The sequence below is a fragment of the Bombina bombina genome, chromosome 5 (assembly GCF_027579735.1).
Source record: "Bombina bombina isolate aBomBom1 chromosome 5, aBomBom1.pri, whole genome shotgun sequence".
NCBI lineage: Eukaryota > Metazoa > Chordata > Amphibia > Anura > Bombinatoridae > Bombina > Bombina bombina.
The window spans coordinates 418,563,695-418,581,580 of NC_069503.1; the positions used below are offsets into that span (position 1 = coordinate 418,563,695).

The following is a 17,886-nucleotide window of genomic DNA, read 5'->3' on the forward strand; positions in this document are numbered from 1 at the left end:
CTCGTCCTCAATCATCTCGCACAGAGATATGACGCAGCTCCGGCAACCGCGGTGACAGCTGCTGAAGGTTGAAAAACAAACCCTATGTGCTGAAACATTTTCCTTAACATGTTTTCCAACTTTTTATCCATGGGCTCCTTGAACGACGAGCTATCCTCTAAAGGAATAGTGGTACGCTTAGTGAGCGTGGAGAGAGCCCCATCCACCTTGGGAATGGTTCCCCACAGCTCGAGCTGGGCCTCCGGAACGGGGAAAAGCTTTTTAAAGTTAGAAGAAGGGGGAAAGGAAGAACCTAATCACTCACATTCATTCTTTATAATATTTGCCATCTTTACAGGAACCAGGAAGGTCTGGGGCACCACCCTGTCCAGCTTAAGAATGGAAGGTTGTTCCAGGAGCTTCGGCTCCGGGACCTCCATAGTAGCAAGCATTTGCTTCAACAAAAAGCGCAAATTCTCCATTTTTAACCTATAGCCAGGTTCTTCCGCCGCCGGAGGTTTAGATGGCTCAGAATCAGAAGGAACCCCCTCCGAAGCTTCGGAGTGGGCCTCATCGTCTTACCACTCCGCAGGAGTTTCCGACCTAGATGAATCCTGAGTCGGGCTGCTCTGGAAAGCCCTACCCTGCGCTTAGCAGAACGCAGTAAAGCAGGTGGACGACTCAGTAGTGCTAGACATTCTTTTATTTTTAGATGATGTAGCTCTTTCAAGACATGTGGAACATAGTTGCGCAGGTTGGTCTACCGGAACCTTGCCATAAACATAGGTAAAAGACTTGGATAAAGAGGGAGTACCCTCCAATGCGTCAGAATCCTCCCTAGCTTTATCTTAATTAACAAAATTAAGAACAGACACCTTTATAACCGCCAAAGGCCGGGGCACTCACCACCTCCTAGGACCCGGACTAGAGAAACCATTCGTCTCCTCCGTCGCAGATCAGACTGGAAGTGAAGAGCCCTAACAGGACTGCCCCTGCCGAAAAAAGAGCGCTCAAAAAAAGGTGCGCAAAATCTCCCGGAAATTAACCAGTCAGTTCCACCACATTGCCTCATCCCGCACACAACGCAGCAATGACACAATAAAGAATATCATGTATAACCCCACCCCCCTGTTCAATAATGCCCTTACCAGGAATATTAACCCTTGATTCTATAAAGATAAAATGTGCCACACTGTGGCCCTGTCTTCTGTGTTATCAATATAATAAAAATGAAACGATCTTACCAAAATCCATGCTGTGGAACAGAAACATAGCCCTTCAAGTGTGACAGGTCATAGCATCGCTCCTGACATGGACTTGAGAGAAGAAAGCAGTCTACGAAACTCGTCAACACTGATTAATGTAGGAGCTGTTGATGAGTTGGGATGGTGTCGCAGATGAGAGCTCTACCTGCATCTCCGGACTCTAACTTTCACCCAGGCCCTCAACTGAAAGCTTGTTAGGGCTACTTAAACTCCCATCCCACAGTGAAGAGTAGTACTCTCCATAAGAGACCTCGGTACCTCTCCTCCATCCTCCTGTGATGAAAGGCAAAAAATGACTGGGTGATGAGGGGATTGGGGGGGAGGTATTTAAACCTTTGGCTGGGTTGTCTTTGCCTCCTCCTGGTGGCCAGGTTCTTAATTCCCAATAGTAATGAATGAAGCCGTGGACTCTCCTCCCCTTTAGATGGAAAATGGGTTTTCAGCATGCAATAACTAAAATTATATTGGTTCTGCACATTACAGTGTAGAATTGCGTTACTAAAGAATTATCATAATTTTGTTTCAGGTTTATTTGATTAACATTTAAAAGTAACTAACTTTTATATAGTTTAATATCTTACTTTGTATGTCTGTTGACAAAAAAATATCTCACTTGTTTAGGGTTGTATCGAAAGAAAAACATGTTTTGAAAATGTATTTAGCAATTACTTCCTTGTACATTTTTTATTTTATTATTCTGCACTTGCAACCATATTGTATACATATCATTAAGAATAGAATACATGAGCTGCCATTTTTCTCTGCAGTTGCTTTATACGCAATCAGCGCAGTTTACTTTGCTGGTGTGATGGTTCGTCTGATGCTGACCTTAACTCCTGTGGTCTGTATGCTGTCTGCCATTGCTTTCTCCAATGTGTTTGAACACTATCTTGGGGACGATATGAAGAGGGAAAATCCACCAGTAGAGGACAGCAGTGATGAAGATGACAAGAAAAACCAACAAAATCTCTATGATAAGGTAGGGCCTTATTGTAACAGAACATCTATTTATTTCCACTGAGAATGTTTAATTCTTTTGTTTTACTGTTTTAATTTCAAATATTTGTTGCTATTAAGCAGTGCAAAAGTTGGAATACTTTTCTGAGCGATTGTTCTTCATTTGAAACATGTCATCTGAATTGAAATGACCAGTACCAACTTGTGAGCAACTCGATCCTTTTCTCAGAATATTTGTTCAAACCTCTTGATTTTGAATATTTTTACTGGTTCTGCTTTTTCTCTCAAGCATTGAAGCTTATTTTAATTGAACTGATGGGGCACAGTTTTTATCCATAGTCTTTCCTTCCTAATATGAGGTGAGTCCACAGCATCATTACTTACTGTTGGGAAATACTGAACCTGGCCACCAGGAGGAGGCGAAGACACCCCAGCCACAGGCTTAAATACTCCCCCTTCTTCCATCATATCCCAGTCATTCTTTGCCTTTCGTCACAGAAAGTTGGCAGAGAAGTGTCAGAAGATTCGGAGTAGTTCCTTATGGAGGGTATCCCCCCTTCGAAATGGGACTGGAGTTTTAAGTAGTCTTGTTAGCCTCTCAGTGAGAGCATTGACGATTGTTAGTCTGGAGATGCAGGGTGAGTCTTTCTGGGAATGCATCCAGACTCGTATTAACAGCTCCTAAGCAATCAGTGTTGACGAGTTTCACTGCCTGCTTCCATCACTCAAGTCCATGTCAGGAGCGATGCTACAAGACTGTCAAACTTATGAGTCTGTGTTTCTGTTCCTCTGCATAGATTCTGTTAAGATAGTTTCATTTTTTTTATATACATATAACGCAAGAAGACAGGGTCACAGTGTCGCTCCTTTAATCTGTATGGAATCAAGGGTTAATATTTCCGGAGGGGGATTATTGAACATTGTGGATTTATCACAGTTTTATTTGATTATGCTGCGACATGTGTGAGATGAGACTCAGGCACATGGTGGAATCTACAGGGTTTTCACTTTTGTTTGGGAGCTGTGCAGCTTGTAAAGCTTGGCATGCTTTTTTACTAGTATAGCAGGGGCGGTCCTGCATTGCGCACCACGTGACCGGGTGTGGTCACATTTTTTTTCCTCTTTCCTGACCGTGCAGTTTACCGGAGAAGAAGCGGTTTCTCTGTTTGACAGTTAAACGTTTACATGAATTCAAAAATAGGATGTTTTTTCTCTGAGGGAGATAACTCTTTATTTGGGGCCTAGTTTCCACGTGGCTAATCGGATACTCCTAGGAGTATTTTCTTAAGGCCCCTCTGGCATCCAGTACATGGTGGGAGGGGCCTATTTTAGCGCTCTAAATGCGCAGTTTTAAATCAGACTAAGACATCCAGCTTCCCTAGAGGAGTCCTCTGGCACCTGAGGACCATTATAAGGGGTTTATTTCTGCACAAAATTGTACTTGAGGGCAGGTAGGAGCCTCAGCAGAGCTGTGGCAGGGTGCTTAACAGTCTTGTAACGTTTTTAAATCCGGTTTGGGGCCTAAGGGGTTAATCATCCATTTGCAAGTGGGTGCAATGTTGCTTTAGTCCCTTACACACACTGTAAAAATTTCAAAGACTTTACTATATTTTTACACTGTTTTGCAGTTTAAGTGCTAGTTTTTTTCTCTTAAAGGCACAGTAACGTTTTTGTTTAATTGCTGTTTCACCTTTATTAAAGTGTTTTACAAGCTTGCTTGTCTCATTACTAGTCTGTTAAACATGTCTGACATAGAGGAAACTCCTTGTTCAATATGTTTAGAAGCCATGGTGGAACCTCCTCTTAGAATGTGTACCAAATGTACTGAAATTTCTATAAACTATAAAGACCATATTATGGCGCTTAAAGATTTATCTCCAGGGGATTCTCTGACTGAAAAAAGGGAGATTATGCCATCTAGCTCTCCCCATGTGTCAGAACCTATAACTCCCGCTCAAGTGACGCCAAGTACATCTAGCGCGTCTCATTCTTTTACCTTACAGGACATGGCGGCAGTTATGAATGCTACCCTCACAGAGGTATTTTCCAAACTGCCAGGGTTACAAGGAAAGCGAGACAGCTCTGGGGCTAGAACTAATACAGAGCTTTCTGACGCTTTAATGCCTGTGTCCGATATACCCTCACAATACTCAGAAGCCGAAGGCAGGTGAGCTTCTATCTGTGGGTGACATTTCAGACTCGGGGAAGGCGTTGCTTCAGTCTGATTCTGAAATGACAGCGTTTAAATTTAAGCTTGAACACCTCCGCTTATTGCTTGATGATTGTGACCCCATTGTGGTTCCAGAGAAATTGTGTAAAATGGACAAATACTTTGCAGTGCCTGTTTACACTGTTTTTCCAGTCCCTAAGAGGTTTTCAGAAATTATTACTAAGGAATGGGATAGACCAGGTGTGCCGTTCTCTCCCCCTCCTGCTTTCAAAAAGATGTTTCCCATAGATGCCGCCGTACGTATCCTATGGATAAAAAATTGGAGGGTCTCCTTAAGAATTTTTATTCATCAAGGTTTTATTCTCCAGCCTCTTGCATGCATAGCCCCAGTTACTGCTGCAGCGGCTTTTTGGTTTGAGTCTCTTGAGGAGGCTCTGCAGGTGGAGACTCCGCTAGACGACATTCTAGACAGGATTAAAGCTCTTAAGTTAGCTAATTCCTTTATTTCTGACGCCTTTTTTCAGTTAACCAAACTAACGGCTAAGAATTCAGTTTTTGGCGCGTAGGGCGCTATGGCTTAAGTCCTGGTCAGCAGACGTTACTTCAAAGTCTAAACTTCTTAACATCCCCTTCAAGGGACAGACCCTATTCGGGCCTGGTCTGAAGGAGATCATTTCTGATATTACTGGAGGAAAAGGTCACGCCCTTCCTCAAGATAGGTCCAATAAGAGGACCAAACAGAATAATTGTCGTTCCTTTCTAAACTTCAAGAGTGGCGCAGCCTCAGTTTCCTCTAATGCAAAACAAGAGGGAAATTTCGCCCAGTCCAAACCAGTCTGGAGACCTATCCAGGCTTGGAACAAGGGGAAGCAGGCCAAGAAACCTGCGGCTGCCTCTAAGACAGCATGAAGGAGTAGCCCCCGATCCGGGACCGGATCTAGTAGGGGGCAGACTTTCTCTCTTTGCCCAGGCTTGGGGAAGAGACGTCCAAGATCCCTGGGCGCTAGAGATTGTTTCCCAGAGATATCTTCTGGAATTTAAAGGTTCACCTGCAAAGGGGAGATTTAATCTCTTACAACTATCTGTAAACCAGATAAAAAGAGAGGCATTCTTACGGTGCGTTCAAGACCTACTGGTTATGGGAGTGATCCACCCAGTTCCAAGAGAGGAACAGGGGCTGGGTTTTTATTCAAACCTGTTTATAGTTCTCAAAAAAGATTGAACTTTCAGACCTATCTTGGATCTCAAGATCCTAAACAAATTTCTCAGGGTCCCATCCTTCAAGATGGAGACAATCCGAACCATCCTCCCTATGATCCAGGAGGGTCAATATATGACTCCCGTAGACTTAAAGGATGCTTATCTCCACATTCCGATTCACAGAGATCATCATCCGTTCCTCAGGTTCGCCTTCCTAGACAGGCATTACCAGTTTGTGGCTCTTCCCTTCGGGTTAGCCACGGCACCAAGAATCTTTACGAAGGTTCTAGGGTCCCTTCTGGCGGCTCTAAGGCCGTGGGGCATAGCTGTAGCCCCTTACCTAGACGACATTCTGATTCAGGCGTCAACTTTTCAAATCGCCAAGTCCCATACGGACATTGTTCTGGCCTTTCTCAGGTCTCACGGGTGGAAAGTGAACATAGAAAAGAGTTCTCTACTCTCACAAGAGTTTCCTTCCTAGGAACTCTGATAGATTCAGTAGAAATGAAAAATTTTCTGACAGAAGTCAGGATATCAAAACTTCTAACTTCTTGCCGTGCTCTTCATTCCAGTGGCTCAGTGTATGGAAATGATCGGCCTAATGGTAGCGGCAATGGACATAGTTCCGTTTGCCCGCCTACATCTCAGACCACTGCAACTTTGCATGCTCAACCAGTGGGATGGGGACTACACAGATTTGTCTCCTCTGTTAAATCTGGATCAAGAGACCAGGGATTCTCTTCCCTGGTGGTTATCTCGGGTCCATCTGTCCAGGGGAATGAGTTTCCGCAGGCCAGAGTGGACTATAGTGACGACAGATGCCAGCCTTCTGGGCTGGGGCGCAGTCTGGAACTCCCTGAAGGCTCAGGGTTCGTGGACTCAGGAGGAAGCCCTCCTTCCGATAAACATTCTGGAACTAAGAGCGATATTCAATGCTCTTCAGGCTTGGCCTCAACCAAGTTCATCAGATTTCAGTCGGACAATATCACGACTGTAGCCTATATCAACCATCAGGGGGGAACAAGGAGTCCCCTGGCAATGATGGAGGTTTCCAAGATAATTCTATGGGCAGAGGTTCACTCTTGCCATCTCTCAGCTATCCATATCCCAGGAGTAGAGAACTGGGAGGGGGATTTTCTAAGTCGGCAGACTTTTCATCCCGGTGGAGTGGGAGCTCCATCCGGAGGTATTTGCCCAGCTGATTCAACTTTGTCGCAAACCAGAACTGGATCTGATGGCGTCTCGTCAGAACGCCAAGCTTCCTTGTTACGGGTCCAGGTCAAGGGATCCCCAGGCAGCGCTGATAGATGCTCTAGCAGTGCCCTGGTCCTTCAACCTGGCTTATGTGTTTCCACCGTTTCCTCTCCTCCCTCGTCTGATTGCCAAGATCAAGCAGGAGAGAGCTTCAGGGATTTTGATAGCGCCTGGTATGCGGATCTGGTGGACATGTCATCCTCTCCACCATGGACTCTGCCGCTGAGGCAGGACCTTCTACTCCAAGGTCCATTCAAACATCCAAATCTAATTTCTCTGCGTCTGACTGCTTGGAGATTAAACGCTTGATTTTATCAAAACGTGGTTTCTCCGAGTCGGTCATTGATACCTTGATTCAGGCTCGATAGCCTGTCACCAGGAAAATCTATCATAAGAAATGTGGTAAATATCTTCATTGGTGTGAATCCAAGGGTTACTCGTGGAGTAAGGTCAGGATTCCTAGGATACTATCTTTTCTCCAAGAAGGATTGGAAAAGGGATTATCGGCTAGTTCCTTAAAGGGACAGATTTCTGCTCTGTCTATTCTTTTGCACAAGCGCCTGGCTGATGTTCCAGACGTTCAGGCATTTTGTCAGGCTTTGGTTAGAATCAGGCCTGTGTTTAAACCTGTTGCTCCGCCATGGAGTTTAAGAACAAAATTTAATGTTCTTCAAGTTGTTCCGTTTGAACCCTTGCATTCCATAGATATCAATCTTTTATCTTAGAAAGTTCTGTTTTTAGTAGCTATCTCTTCGGCTCGAAGAGTTTCAGAGTTATCTGCCTTGCAGTGTGATTCCCCTTATCTGATCTTCCATGCAGATAAGGTAGTTTTGCGTACCAAACCTGGGTTTCTTCCTAAGGTAGTATCTAATAGGAATATCAATCAGGAAATTGTTGTTCCGTCACTGTGTCCTAATCCTTCTTTAAAGAAGGAACGTCTGTTACACAATCTTGACGTGGTTTGTGCTTTAAAGTTTTATTTGCAAGCTACTAAGGATTTTCGTCAAACATCTGCATTGTTTGTCGTCTACTCTGGAAAGAGGAGAGGCCAAAAGGCTTCGGCAACTTCTCTTTCTTTTTGGCTGAGAAGCATAATCCGTTTAGCTTATGAGACTGCTGGCGAGCAGCCTCCTCAAAGAATTACAGCTCATTCTACTAGAGCGGTAGCTTCCACATGGGCTTTTAAACATGAGGCCTCTGTTGAACAGATTTGTAAGGCGGCGACTTGGTGTTCGCTTCATACTTTTTCTAAATTCTACAAATGTTATACTTTTGCTTCCTCGGAGGCTATTTTTGGGAGAAAGGTCTTGCAGGCAGTGGTGCCTTCCGTTTAAGTGCCTGCTTGTCCCTCCCTTCATCCGTGTCCTAAAGCTTTGGTATTGGTATCCCACAAGTAATGGATGAACCTGTGGACTGGATACACCTTACAAGAGAAAACAAAATTTATGCTTACCTGATAAATTTTTCTCTTGTGGTGTATCCAGTCCACGGCCTGCCCTGTCACTTTAAGGCAGGTGTTTTTTATTTTCAAACTACTGTCACCACTGCACCCTATAGTTTCTCCTTTTTCTTGCTTGTCTTCGTTCGAATGACTGGGGGTGGCAGTTGGGGAGAAGCTATATAGACAGCTCTGCTGTGGGTGTCCTCTTGCAGCTTCCTATTGGGAAGGAGAAAATACCACAAGTAATGGATGAACCCGTGGACTGGATACACCACAAGAGAGAAATTTATCAGGTAAGCATAATTTTTTTTCTTTCATATTGGCAAGAGTCCATGAGGCCCACCCTTTTTATGGTGGTTATGATTTTTTGTATAAAGCACAATTATTCCAAATTCCTTTGATGCTTTTTACTCCTTTATCACCCCACTACTTGGCTATTCGTTAAACTGAATTGTGGGTGTGGTGAGGGGTGTATTTATAGGCATTTTGAGGTTTGGGAAACTTTGCCCCTCCTGGTAGGATTGTATATCCCATACGTCACTAGCTCATGGACTCTTGCCAATAATGAGAAATTAATTTATCAGGTAGGTTCTTACATAAATTAAGTTTTTTCTCTTACATTTGCAAGATGTCTCAATCTGATCCTGTCTCAGAAACCTCTGTTGGAACCCTGCTGCCTGATAACAGTTCTACCAAAGCTAAGTGTATCTGTTTTAAATTTGTGGAGATTATACATGCAGAGAATGTATCCATCAGTAATAGTACAATGCCTTTTGTTCCTTCAACATCTAATGTACATGATATTCCTGTGAATATAAAAGATTTTATTGCTGATGCGATTCAGAAGGCTTTGTCTGCTATCCCGCCTTCTAATAAACGTTAAAGGTCTTTTAAAACTTCTCATAAAGTTGATGAAATTTCAAATGACCGACAACATACTGAATTATCCTCCTCTGATGAGGATCTATCTGATTCAGAAGATCCTTCCTCAGATATTGACACTGAAAAATCTGCTTATTTTTTTAAAATGTTGTATATTCGTTCCTTGTTAAGAGGTGTTGATTACGTTGAATATTGAGGAAACTAGTCCTCTTGATACTAAAACTAGTAAATGTTTAAATTCTGTTTATAAACCTCCTGTGGTTACTTCAGAGGTTTTTCGAGTTCCTGATGCAATTTCTTATATGATTTCTAAGGAATGGAATAGGCCTGGTATTTCTTTTATCCCTTCTTCATGGTTTAAAAAAAAATTGTAAAAAGGATAAAGAGTGCGCAAAAAAAATACTTAAGGTGGATGTGAAAAATATAAAAATAAGAATAAATATGTGTAAAGTTTATTAGTGAGGACTCATTTAAGGTCCATATGATTTCAAAAAAAATATAAATAATACTTTTTATTTTGTGAAGGGGAGTGTATAATTTAACTGTGATAATTTTAATGATTCATATTGGACTCTGGCATACGCTCAGAGAATGCGGTGATATAAACTCTAGGATTAGCTAGAGAAGTATAATGGATAACTGGTGCTATAATGTATTGGTGAAGGCAGAATTAATAGTTATAAATAAGCTATTAAGGGAAGATTTCGATTATCAATATGTGTCCCCTTATAAGTTGTATTAATTGTATCTACTTAATAGTATATTTGTTGTGCGGCCGCTTTTTGTTTTATCTTGTTTCTAGTATTTCGGTTAAAATAAAAATTTTAACTGCAGAGGAAATTTAAAATACTTTATTCTTATAAGAGGACACATGTATTGATGATCAATTTTCCCTTAATAGTTTATAACTATTCATTCAACCTTCACCAATACATTATAGCACCAGTTATTCATTATACTTCTCTAGCTAATCCTAGAGTTTATATCACCGCATTCTCTGAGCGTATGCCAGTCGAATATGAATCTTTAAAATTATCACAGTTAAATTATACACTCCCCTTCACAAAATAAAAAGTATTTATATTTCTCTTAAGTGTATCCAGTCCACGGATTATCCATTACTTGTGGGATATTCTCCTTCCCAACAGGAAGTTGCAAGAGGATCACCCACAGCAGAGCTGCTATATAGCTCCTCCCCTCACTGCCATATCCAGTCATTCTCTTGCAACTCTCAACTAAGATGGAGGTCGTAAGAGGACTGTGGTGTTTTATACTTAGTTTATTTCTTCAATCAAAAGTTTATTTTTAAATGGTACCGGAGTGTACTGTTTATCTCAGGCAGTATTTAGAAGAATCTGCCTGCGTTTTCTATGATCTTAGCAGAAGTAACTAAGATCCTTTGCTGTTCTCACATATTCTGAGGAGTGAGGTAACTTCAGAGGGGGAATAGCGTGCAGGTTTTCCTGCAATATGGTATGTGCAGTTAAAATATTTTTCTAGGGATGGAATTTGCTAGAAAATGCTGCTGATACCGAAGTAATGTAAGTAAAGCCTTAAATGCAGTGATAGCAACTGGTATCAGGCTTATTAATAGAGATACATACTCTTATAAAAATGTATTTTAAAACGTTTGCTGGCATGTTTAATCGTTTTCTACATATGTTTGGTGATAAAACTTATTGGGGCCTAGTTTTTTCCACATGGCTGGCTTGAATTTTGCCTAGAAACAGTTCCCTGAGGCTTCCCACTGTTGTAATATGAGTGGGAGGGGCCTATTTTGTCATTTTTTTGCACAGCAAAAATTACAGACACAGACACCCAGCTTCTTCCTGCATGATCCAGGACTTCTCTGAAGGGCTCAAAAGGCTTCAAAAGTCGTATTGAGGGAGGTAAAAAGCCACAGTACAGCTGTGGCAGTTGTTGTGACTGTTTAAAAAACGTTTTTGTCATTTGTTATTCCGTTTTTGGTATTAAGGGGTTAATCATCCATTTGCAAGTGGGTGCAATGCTCTGCTAACTTATTACATACACTGTAAAAAATTTGTTAGTGTAACTGCATTTTTTCACTGTTATTTCAAAATTTGGGAAAATTTGTGTTTCTTAAAGGCGACGTAACGTTTTTTATATTGCTTGTAAACTTGTTTTAAAGTGTTTTCCAAGCTTGCTAGTCTCATTGCTAGTCTGTTTAAACATGTCTGACACAGAGGAACCTACTTGTTCATTATGTTTGAAAGCCATGGTGGAGCCCCATAGGAGAATGTGTACTAAATGTATTGATTTCACCTTAAACAGTAAAGATCAGTCTTTATCTATAAAATAATTATCACCAGAGGGTTCTGTCGAGGGCGAAGTTATGCCGACTAACTCTCCCCACGTGTCAGACCCTTCGCCTCCCGCTCAGGGGACGCACGCTAATATGGCGCCAATTACATCAGGGACGCCCATAGCGATTACCTTGCAGGACATGGCTGCAATCATGAATAATACCCTGTCAGAGGTATTATCTAGATTGCCTGAATTAAGAGGCAAGCGCGATAGCTCTTGGGTTAGGAGAGATACAGAGCGCGCAAATGCTGTTAGAGCCATGTCTGATACTGCGTCACAATATGCAGAACATGAGGACGGAGAGCTTCAGTCTGTGGGTGACATCTCTGACTCGGGGAAACCTGATTCAGAGATTTCTAATTTTAAATTTAAGCTTGAGAACCTCCGTGTATTGCTTGGGGAGGTATTAGCTGCTCTGAATGACTGTAACACAGTTGCAATTCCAGAGAAATTGTGTTGGCTGGATAGATACTATGCGGTGCTGGTGTGTACTGACGTTTTTCCTATACCTAAAAGGCTTACAGAAATTATTAGCAAGGAGTGGGATAGACCCGGTGTGCCCTTTTCCCCACCTCCTATATTTAGAAAAATGTTTCCAATAGACGCGACTACACGGGAATTATGGCAGACGGTCCCTAAGGTGGAGGGAGCAGTTTCTACTTTAGCAAAGCGTACCACTATCCCGGTTGAGGACAGTTGTGCTTTTTCAGATCCAATGGATAAAAAATTGGAGGGTTACCTTAAGAAAATGTTTATTCAACAAGGTTTTATTTTACAGCCCCTTGCATGCATTGTGCCTGTCACTGCTGCGGCGGCATTCTGGTTTGAGGCCCTGGAAGAGACCATCCAGACAGCTCCACTGGAGGAAATTATTGACAAGCTTAGAACGCTTAAGCTAGCTAACTCATTTGTTTCTGATGCCATTGTTCATTTGACTAAACTAACGGCTAAGAATTCCGGATTCACCATCCAGGCGCGTAGGGCGCTATGGCTTAAATCCTGGTCAGCTGACGTGACTTCAAAGTCTAAATTACTCAACATTCCTTTCAAGGGGCAGACCTTATTCGGGCCTGGCTTGAAGGAAATTATTGCTGACATTACTGGAGGCAAGGGTCATACCCTTCCTCAGGGCAGGGCCAAATCAAAGGCCAAACAGTCTAATTTTCGTGCCTTTCGAAAGGAGCAGCATCAACTTCCTCCGCTTCAAAACAAGAGGGAACTGATGCTCATTCCAGACACCCTGGAAACCTAACCAGTCCTGGAACAAGGGCAAGCAGGCCAGAAAGCCTGCTGCTGCCCCCAAGACAGCATGAAGGAACGGCCCCCTATCCGGAAACGGATCTAGTGGGGGGGCAGACTTTCTCTCTTCGCCCAGGCGTGGGCAAGAGATGTTCAGTATCCCTGGGCATTGGAGATCATATCTCAGGGATATCTTCTGGACTTCAAAGCTTCTCCACAAGGGAGATTTTATCTTTCAAGGTTATCAGCAAACCAGATAAAGAAAGAGGCATTCCTAAGCTGTGTGCAAGACCTCCTAGTAATGGGAGTGATCCATCCAGTTCCGCGGACGGAACAAGGACAGGGATTTTATTCAAATCTGTTTGTGGTTCCCAAGAAAGAGGGAACCTTCAGACCAATCTTGGATCTAAAGATCTTAAACAAATTCCTCAGAGTTCCATCATTCAAAATGGAAACTATTCGGACCATCCTACCCATGATCCAAGAGGGTCAGTACATGACCACAGTGGACTTAAAGGATGCCTACCTTCACATACTGATTCACAAAGATCATCGGTTCCTAAGGTTTGCCTTTCTAGACAGGCATTACCAATTTGTAGCTCTTCCCTTCGGGTTGGCCACTGCCCCGAGAAATTTTTACAAAGGTTCTGGGCTCACTTCTGGCGGTTCTAAGACCGCGAGGCATAGCGGTGGCTCCGTATCTAGACGACATCCTGATACAGGCGTCAAGCTTTCAAATTGCCAAGTCTCATACAGAGATAGTTCTGGCATTTCTGAGGTCGCATGGGTGGAAAGTGAACGTGGAAAAGAGTTCTCTATCACCACTCACAAGAGTCTCCTTCCTAGGGACTCTTATAGATTCTGTAGAGATGAAAATTTACCTGACTGAGTCCAGGTTATCAAAACTTCTAAATGCTTGCCGTGTCCTTCATTCCATTCCACGCCCGTCAGTGGCTCAGTGTATGGAAGTAATAGGCTTAATGGTAGCGGCAATGGACATAGTGCCATTTGCGCGCCTGCATCTCAGACCGCTGTAATTATGCATGCTAAGTCAGTGGAATGGGGATTACTCAGATTTGTCCCCTCTACTAAATCTTGATCAAGAGACCAGAGATTCTCTTCTCTGGTGGCTTTCTCTGGTCCATCTGTCCAAGGGTATAACCTTTCGCAGGCTAGATTGGACGATTGTAACAACAGATGCTAGCCTTCTAGGTTGGGGCGCAGTCTGGAACTCCCTGAAGGCTCAGGGATCGTGGACTCAGGAGGAGAAACTCCTCCCAATAAATATTCTGGAGTTTAGAGCAATATTCAATGCTCTTCTAGCTTGGCCTCAGTTAGCAACACTGAGGTTCATCAGATTTCAGTCGGACAACATCACGACTGTGGCTTACATCAACCATCAAGGGGGAACCAGGAGTTCCCTAGCGATATTAGAAGTCTCAAAGATAATTCGCTGGGCAGAGTCTCACTCTTGCCACCTGTCAGTGATCCACATCCCAGGCGTAGAGAACTGGGAGGCGGATTTTCTAAGTCATCAGACTTTTCATCCGGGGGAGTGGGAACTCCATCCGGAGGTGTTTGCTCAACTGGTCCATCGTTGGGGCAAACCAGAACTGGATCTCATGGCGTCTCGCCAGAACGCCAAGCTTCCTTGTTACGGATCCAGATCCAGGGACCCGGGAGCAACGCTGATAGATGCTCTAGCAGCTCCTTGGTTCTTCAACCTGGCCTATGTGCTTCCACCGTTTCCTCTGCTCCCTCGACTGATTGCAAAAATCAAACAGGAGAGAGCATCGGTGATTCTGATAGCGCCTGCGTGGCCATGCAGGACCTGGTATGCAGACCTAGTGGACATGTCATCTCTTCCACCATGGACTCTGCCTCTGAGTTAGGACCTTCTAATACAAGGTCCTTTCAATCATCCAAATCTAATTTCTCTGAGACTGACTGCATGGAGATTGAACGCTTGATTCTATCAAGGCGTGGCTTCTCCGAGTCAGTCATTGATACCTTAATACAGGCTCGGAAGCCTGTCACCAGGAAAATCTACCATAAGATATGGCGTAAATATCTTTATTGGTGTGAATCCAAGAGTTACTCATGGAGTAAGGTTAGGATTCCTAGGATTGTCCTTTCTCCAAGAGGGTTTGGACAAAGGCTTATCAGCTAGTTCTTTAAAAGGACAGATCTCTGCTCTGTCTATTCTTTTGCACAAGCGTCTGGCAGAAGTTCCAGACGTCCAGGCATTTTGTCAGGCTTTGGTTAGGATTAAGCCTGTGTTTAAAACTGTTGCTCCCCCGTGGAGCTTAAACTTGGTTCTTAAAGTTCTTCAGGGAGTTTCGTTTGAACCCCTTCATTCCATTGATATTAAACTTTTATCTTGGAAAGTTCTGTTTTTGATGGCTATTTCCTCGGCTCGAAGAGTCTGAGTTATCTGCCTTACATTGTGATTCTCCTTATCTGATTTTTCATTCAGACAAGGTAGTTCTGCGTACCAAACCTGGGTTTTTACCTAAGGTAGTTTCTAACAAGAATATCAATCAAGAGATTGTTGTTCCATCATTGTGTCCTAATCCTTCTTCAAAGAAGGACCGTCTTTTGCATAATCTGGACGTAGTCCGTGCCTTGAAGTTTTACTTACAGGCTACTAAAGATTTTCATCAAACATCTGCCCTGTTTGTCGTTTACTCTGGACAGAGGAGAGGTCAAAAAGCTTCGGCAACCTCTCTCTCCTTTTGGCTTTGGAGCATAATACGCTTAGCCTATGAGACTGCTGGACAGCAGCCCCCTGAAAGGATTACAGCTCATTCTACTAGAGCTGTGGCTTCCACCTGGGCCTTTAAAAATGAGGCCTCTGTTGAATAGATTTGCAAGGCTGCAACTTGGTCTTCGCTTCACACCTTTTCAAAATTTTACAAATTTGACACTTTTGCTTCTTCGGAGGCTGTTTTTGGGAGAAAGGTTCTACAGGCAGTGGTTCCTTCCGTTTAAGTTCCTGCCTTGTCCCTCCCATCATCCGTGTACTTTAGCTTTGGTATTGGTATCCCACAAGTAATGGATGATCCGTGGACTGGATACACTTAACAAGAGAGAACATAATTTATGCTTACCTGATAAATTTATTTCTCTTTTAGTGTATCCAGTCCACGGCCCCCCCTGTCCTTTTAAGGCAGGTCTAAATTTTAATTAAACTACAGTCACCACTGCAGCCTATGGTTTCTCCTTTCTCGTCTTGTTTCGGTCGAATGACTGGATATGGCAGTGAGGGGAGGAGCTATATAGCAGCTCTGCTGTGGGTGATCCTCTTGCAACTTCCTGTTGGGAAGGAGAATATCCCACAAGTAGTGGATGATCCGTGGACTGGATACACTACAAGAGAAATAAATTTATCAGGTAAGCATAAATTATGTGTTTTTTTTTAAATTTGGACTTTAAATGAGTCCTCCCTAATAAACTTTACACATTTATTCTTATTTTTATATTTTTCACATCCACCTTCAGCATTTTTTTGCGCAATCTTTATCCTTATTTTTCCAATTCTATTATTTTAAGGGCTTTTTGGGAGTCTTTTTAGATTGTTTGTGTGGTTTTCTGCACTTATCAAATAACACCTTTTCTTTAAAATTGTATCCTTTGCCAGCAGTTAGATTTGAGTTTTGGGTAAAGATACCCCAAAGTTGATGGGGCTATTTCTACTCTTGCCAAACGTACTACTATTCCTATAGAAGATAGTACTTCCTTTAGACAGGAAACTTGAATCTTATCTAAGGAATGCATATTTATGTTCTGGCTATTTTCTCAGGACTGCAATTTCTATGGCTGATGTTGCAGCTGCATCAACTTTTTGGTTGGAAAGTTTAGCACAACAGGAAATGGATCTTGATTTGTCTAGCATTGTTCGCTTGCTTCAACATGCTAATCATTTTATCTGTGATGCTATTTTTTTATATTATCAAAATTGATGTTAAATCTATGTCTTTAGCTTTTTTAGCTAGAAGAGATTTGTGGCTCAAATATTGCAATGCTGACATGGTATCTAAGTCTAGATTACTATCTTTCTTTCCAAGGTAAAAATTTATTTGGTTCTCAGTTGGATTTGATTATTTCAACTGTCACTGGGGGAAGGGAGTTTTTTTGCCTCAGGATAAAAGACCTAAGGGTAAATCTAAAGCTTCTAACCGTTTTCGTTCCTTTCGACAAAATAAGGAATAGAAACCTAATCCTTCCTCCAAAGAATCTGGTTCCAATTGGAAACCTTTAAGTTGGAGTAAATCCAAGCCATTTAAGAAACCAAAGCCAGCCCCCACGTCTGCATGAAGGTGCAGCCCTCATTCCAGCTCAGCTGGTAGGGTGCAGATTAAAATTCTTCCAAAACATTTGGGCAGATTCTGTCCAAAATCAATGGATTCAGGGTATTGTCTCTCAAGGGTACCGAATAGGATTCAGAGTAAGACCTCCTGTGAGAAGATTTTTTCTTTCACGCATCCCAGCAAATCCAGTAAAGGCTCAGGCTTTTCTGAAGTGTGTTTCAGACCTGGAGCTTTCAGGGGTAATCATACCAGTTCCGTTTCAGGAACAGGGTCTGGTGCTTTATTCAAATCTATTCATTGTCCCAAAGAGAGAAAATTCATTCAGGCCAGTTCTGGATCTGAAAATTTTGAATCGTTTTGTAAGAGTGCCAATTTTCAAAATGGTGACTATAAGGACTATTCTGCCTTTTGCTCAGCAAGGGCATTATATGTCCACGATAGACTTACAGGATGCATATCTTCATATTCCGATTCATCCAGACCACTATCAGTTTCTGAGATTCTCTTTTCTAGACAAGCATTACCAATTTGTCGCTCTTCCATTTGGCCTAGCGACAGCTCCAAGAATCTTTTCTAAGGTTCTCGGTGCCCTACTCCCTGTAATCAGAGAACGGGGTATTGCGTTGTTACCTTATTTGGATGATATCTTGGTACTAGCTCAGTCTTTACATTCTGCAGAATCTCACATGAATCCACTAGTGTTGTTTCTTCAAAGACCTGGTTGAAGGATCAATTTACCAAAAAGTTCTTTGATTCCTCAGACAAGGGTCACCTTTTTTAGGTTTCCAGATAGATTCAGTGTCCATGACTCGGTCTCTAACAGACAAGAGACAATTTAAAATTGGTTTCAGCTTGTCAGAAACT

The 17,886-nt window shown here is 42.6% G+C and overlaps 1 protein-coding gene across 1 annotated transcript in view; it reads left to right on the top strand.

The window, feature by feature from the left end:
* STT3B (STT3 oligosaccharyltransferase complex catalytic subunit B) overlaps nt 1–17,886 on the top strand; it is a 499,883-nt gene that overhangs the window by 366,624 nt on the left and 115,373 nt on the right. The window contains exon 5 of the mRNA XM_053715745.1: nt 2,012–2,223. Coding sequence (XP_053571720.1) covers nt 2,012–2,223 — 212 coding nt within the window. The remainder of the gene's footprint in view (nt 1–2,011; nt 2,224–17,886) is intronic.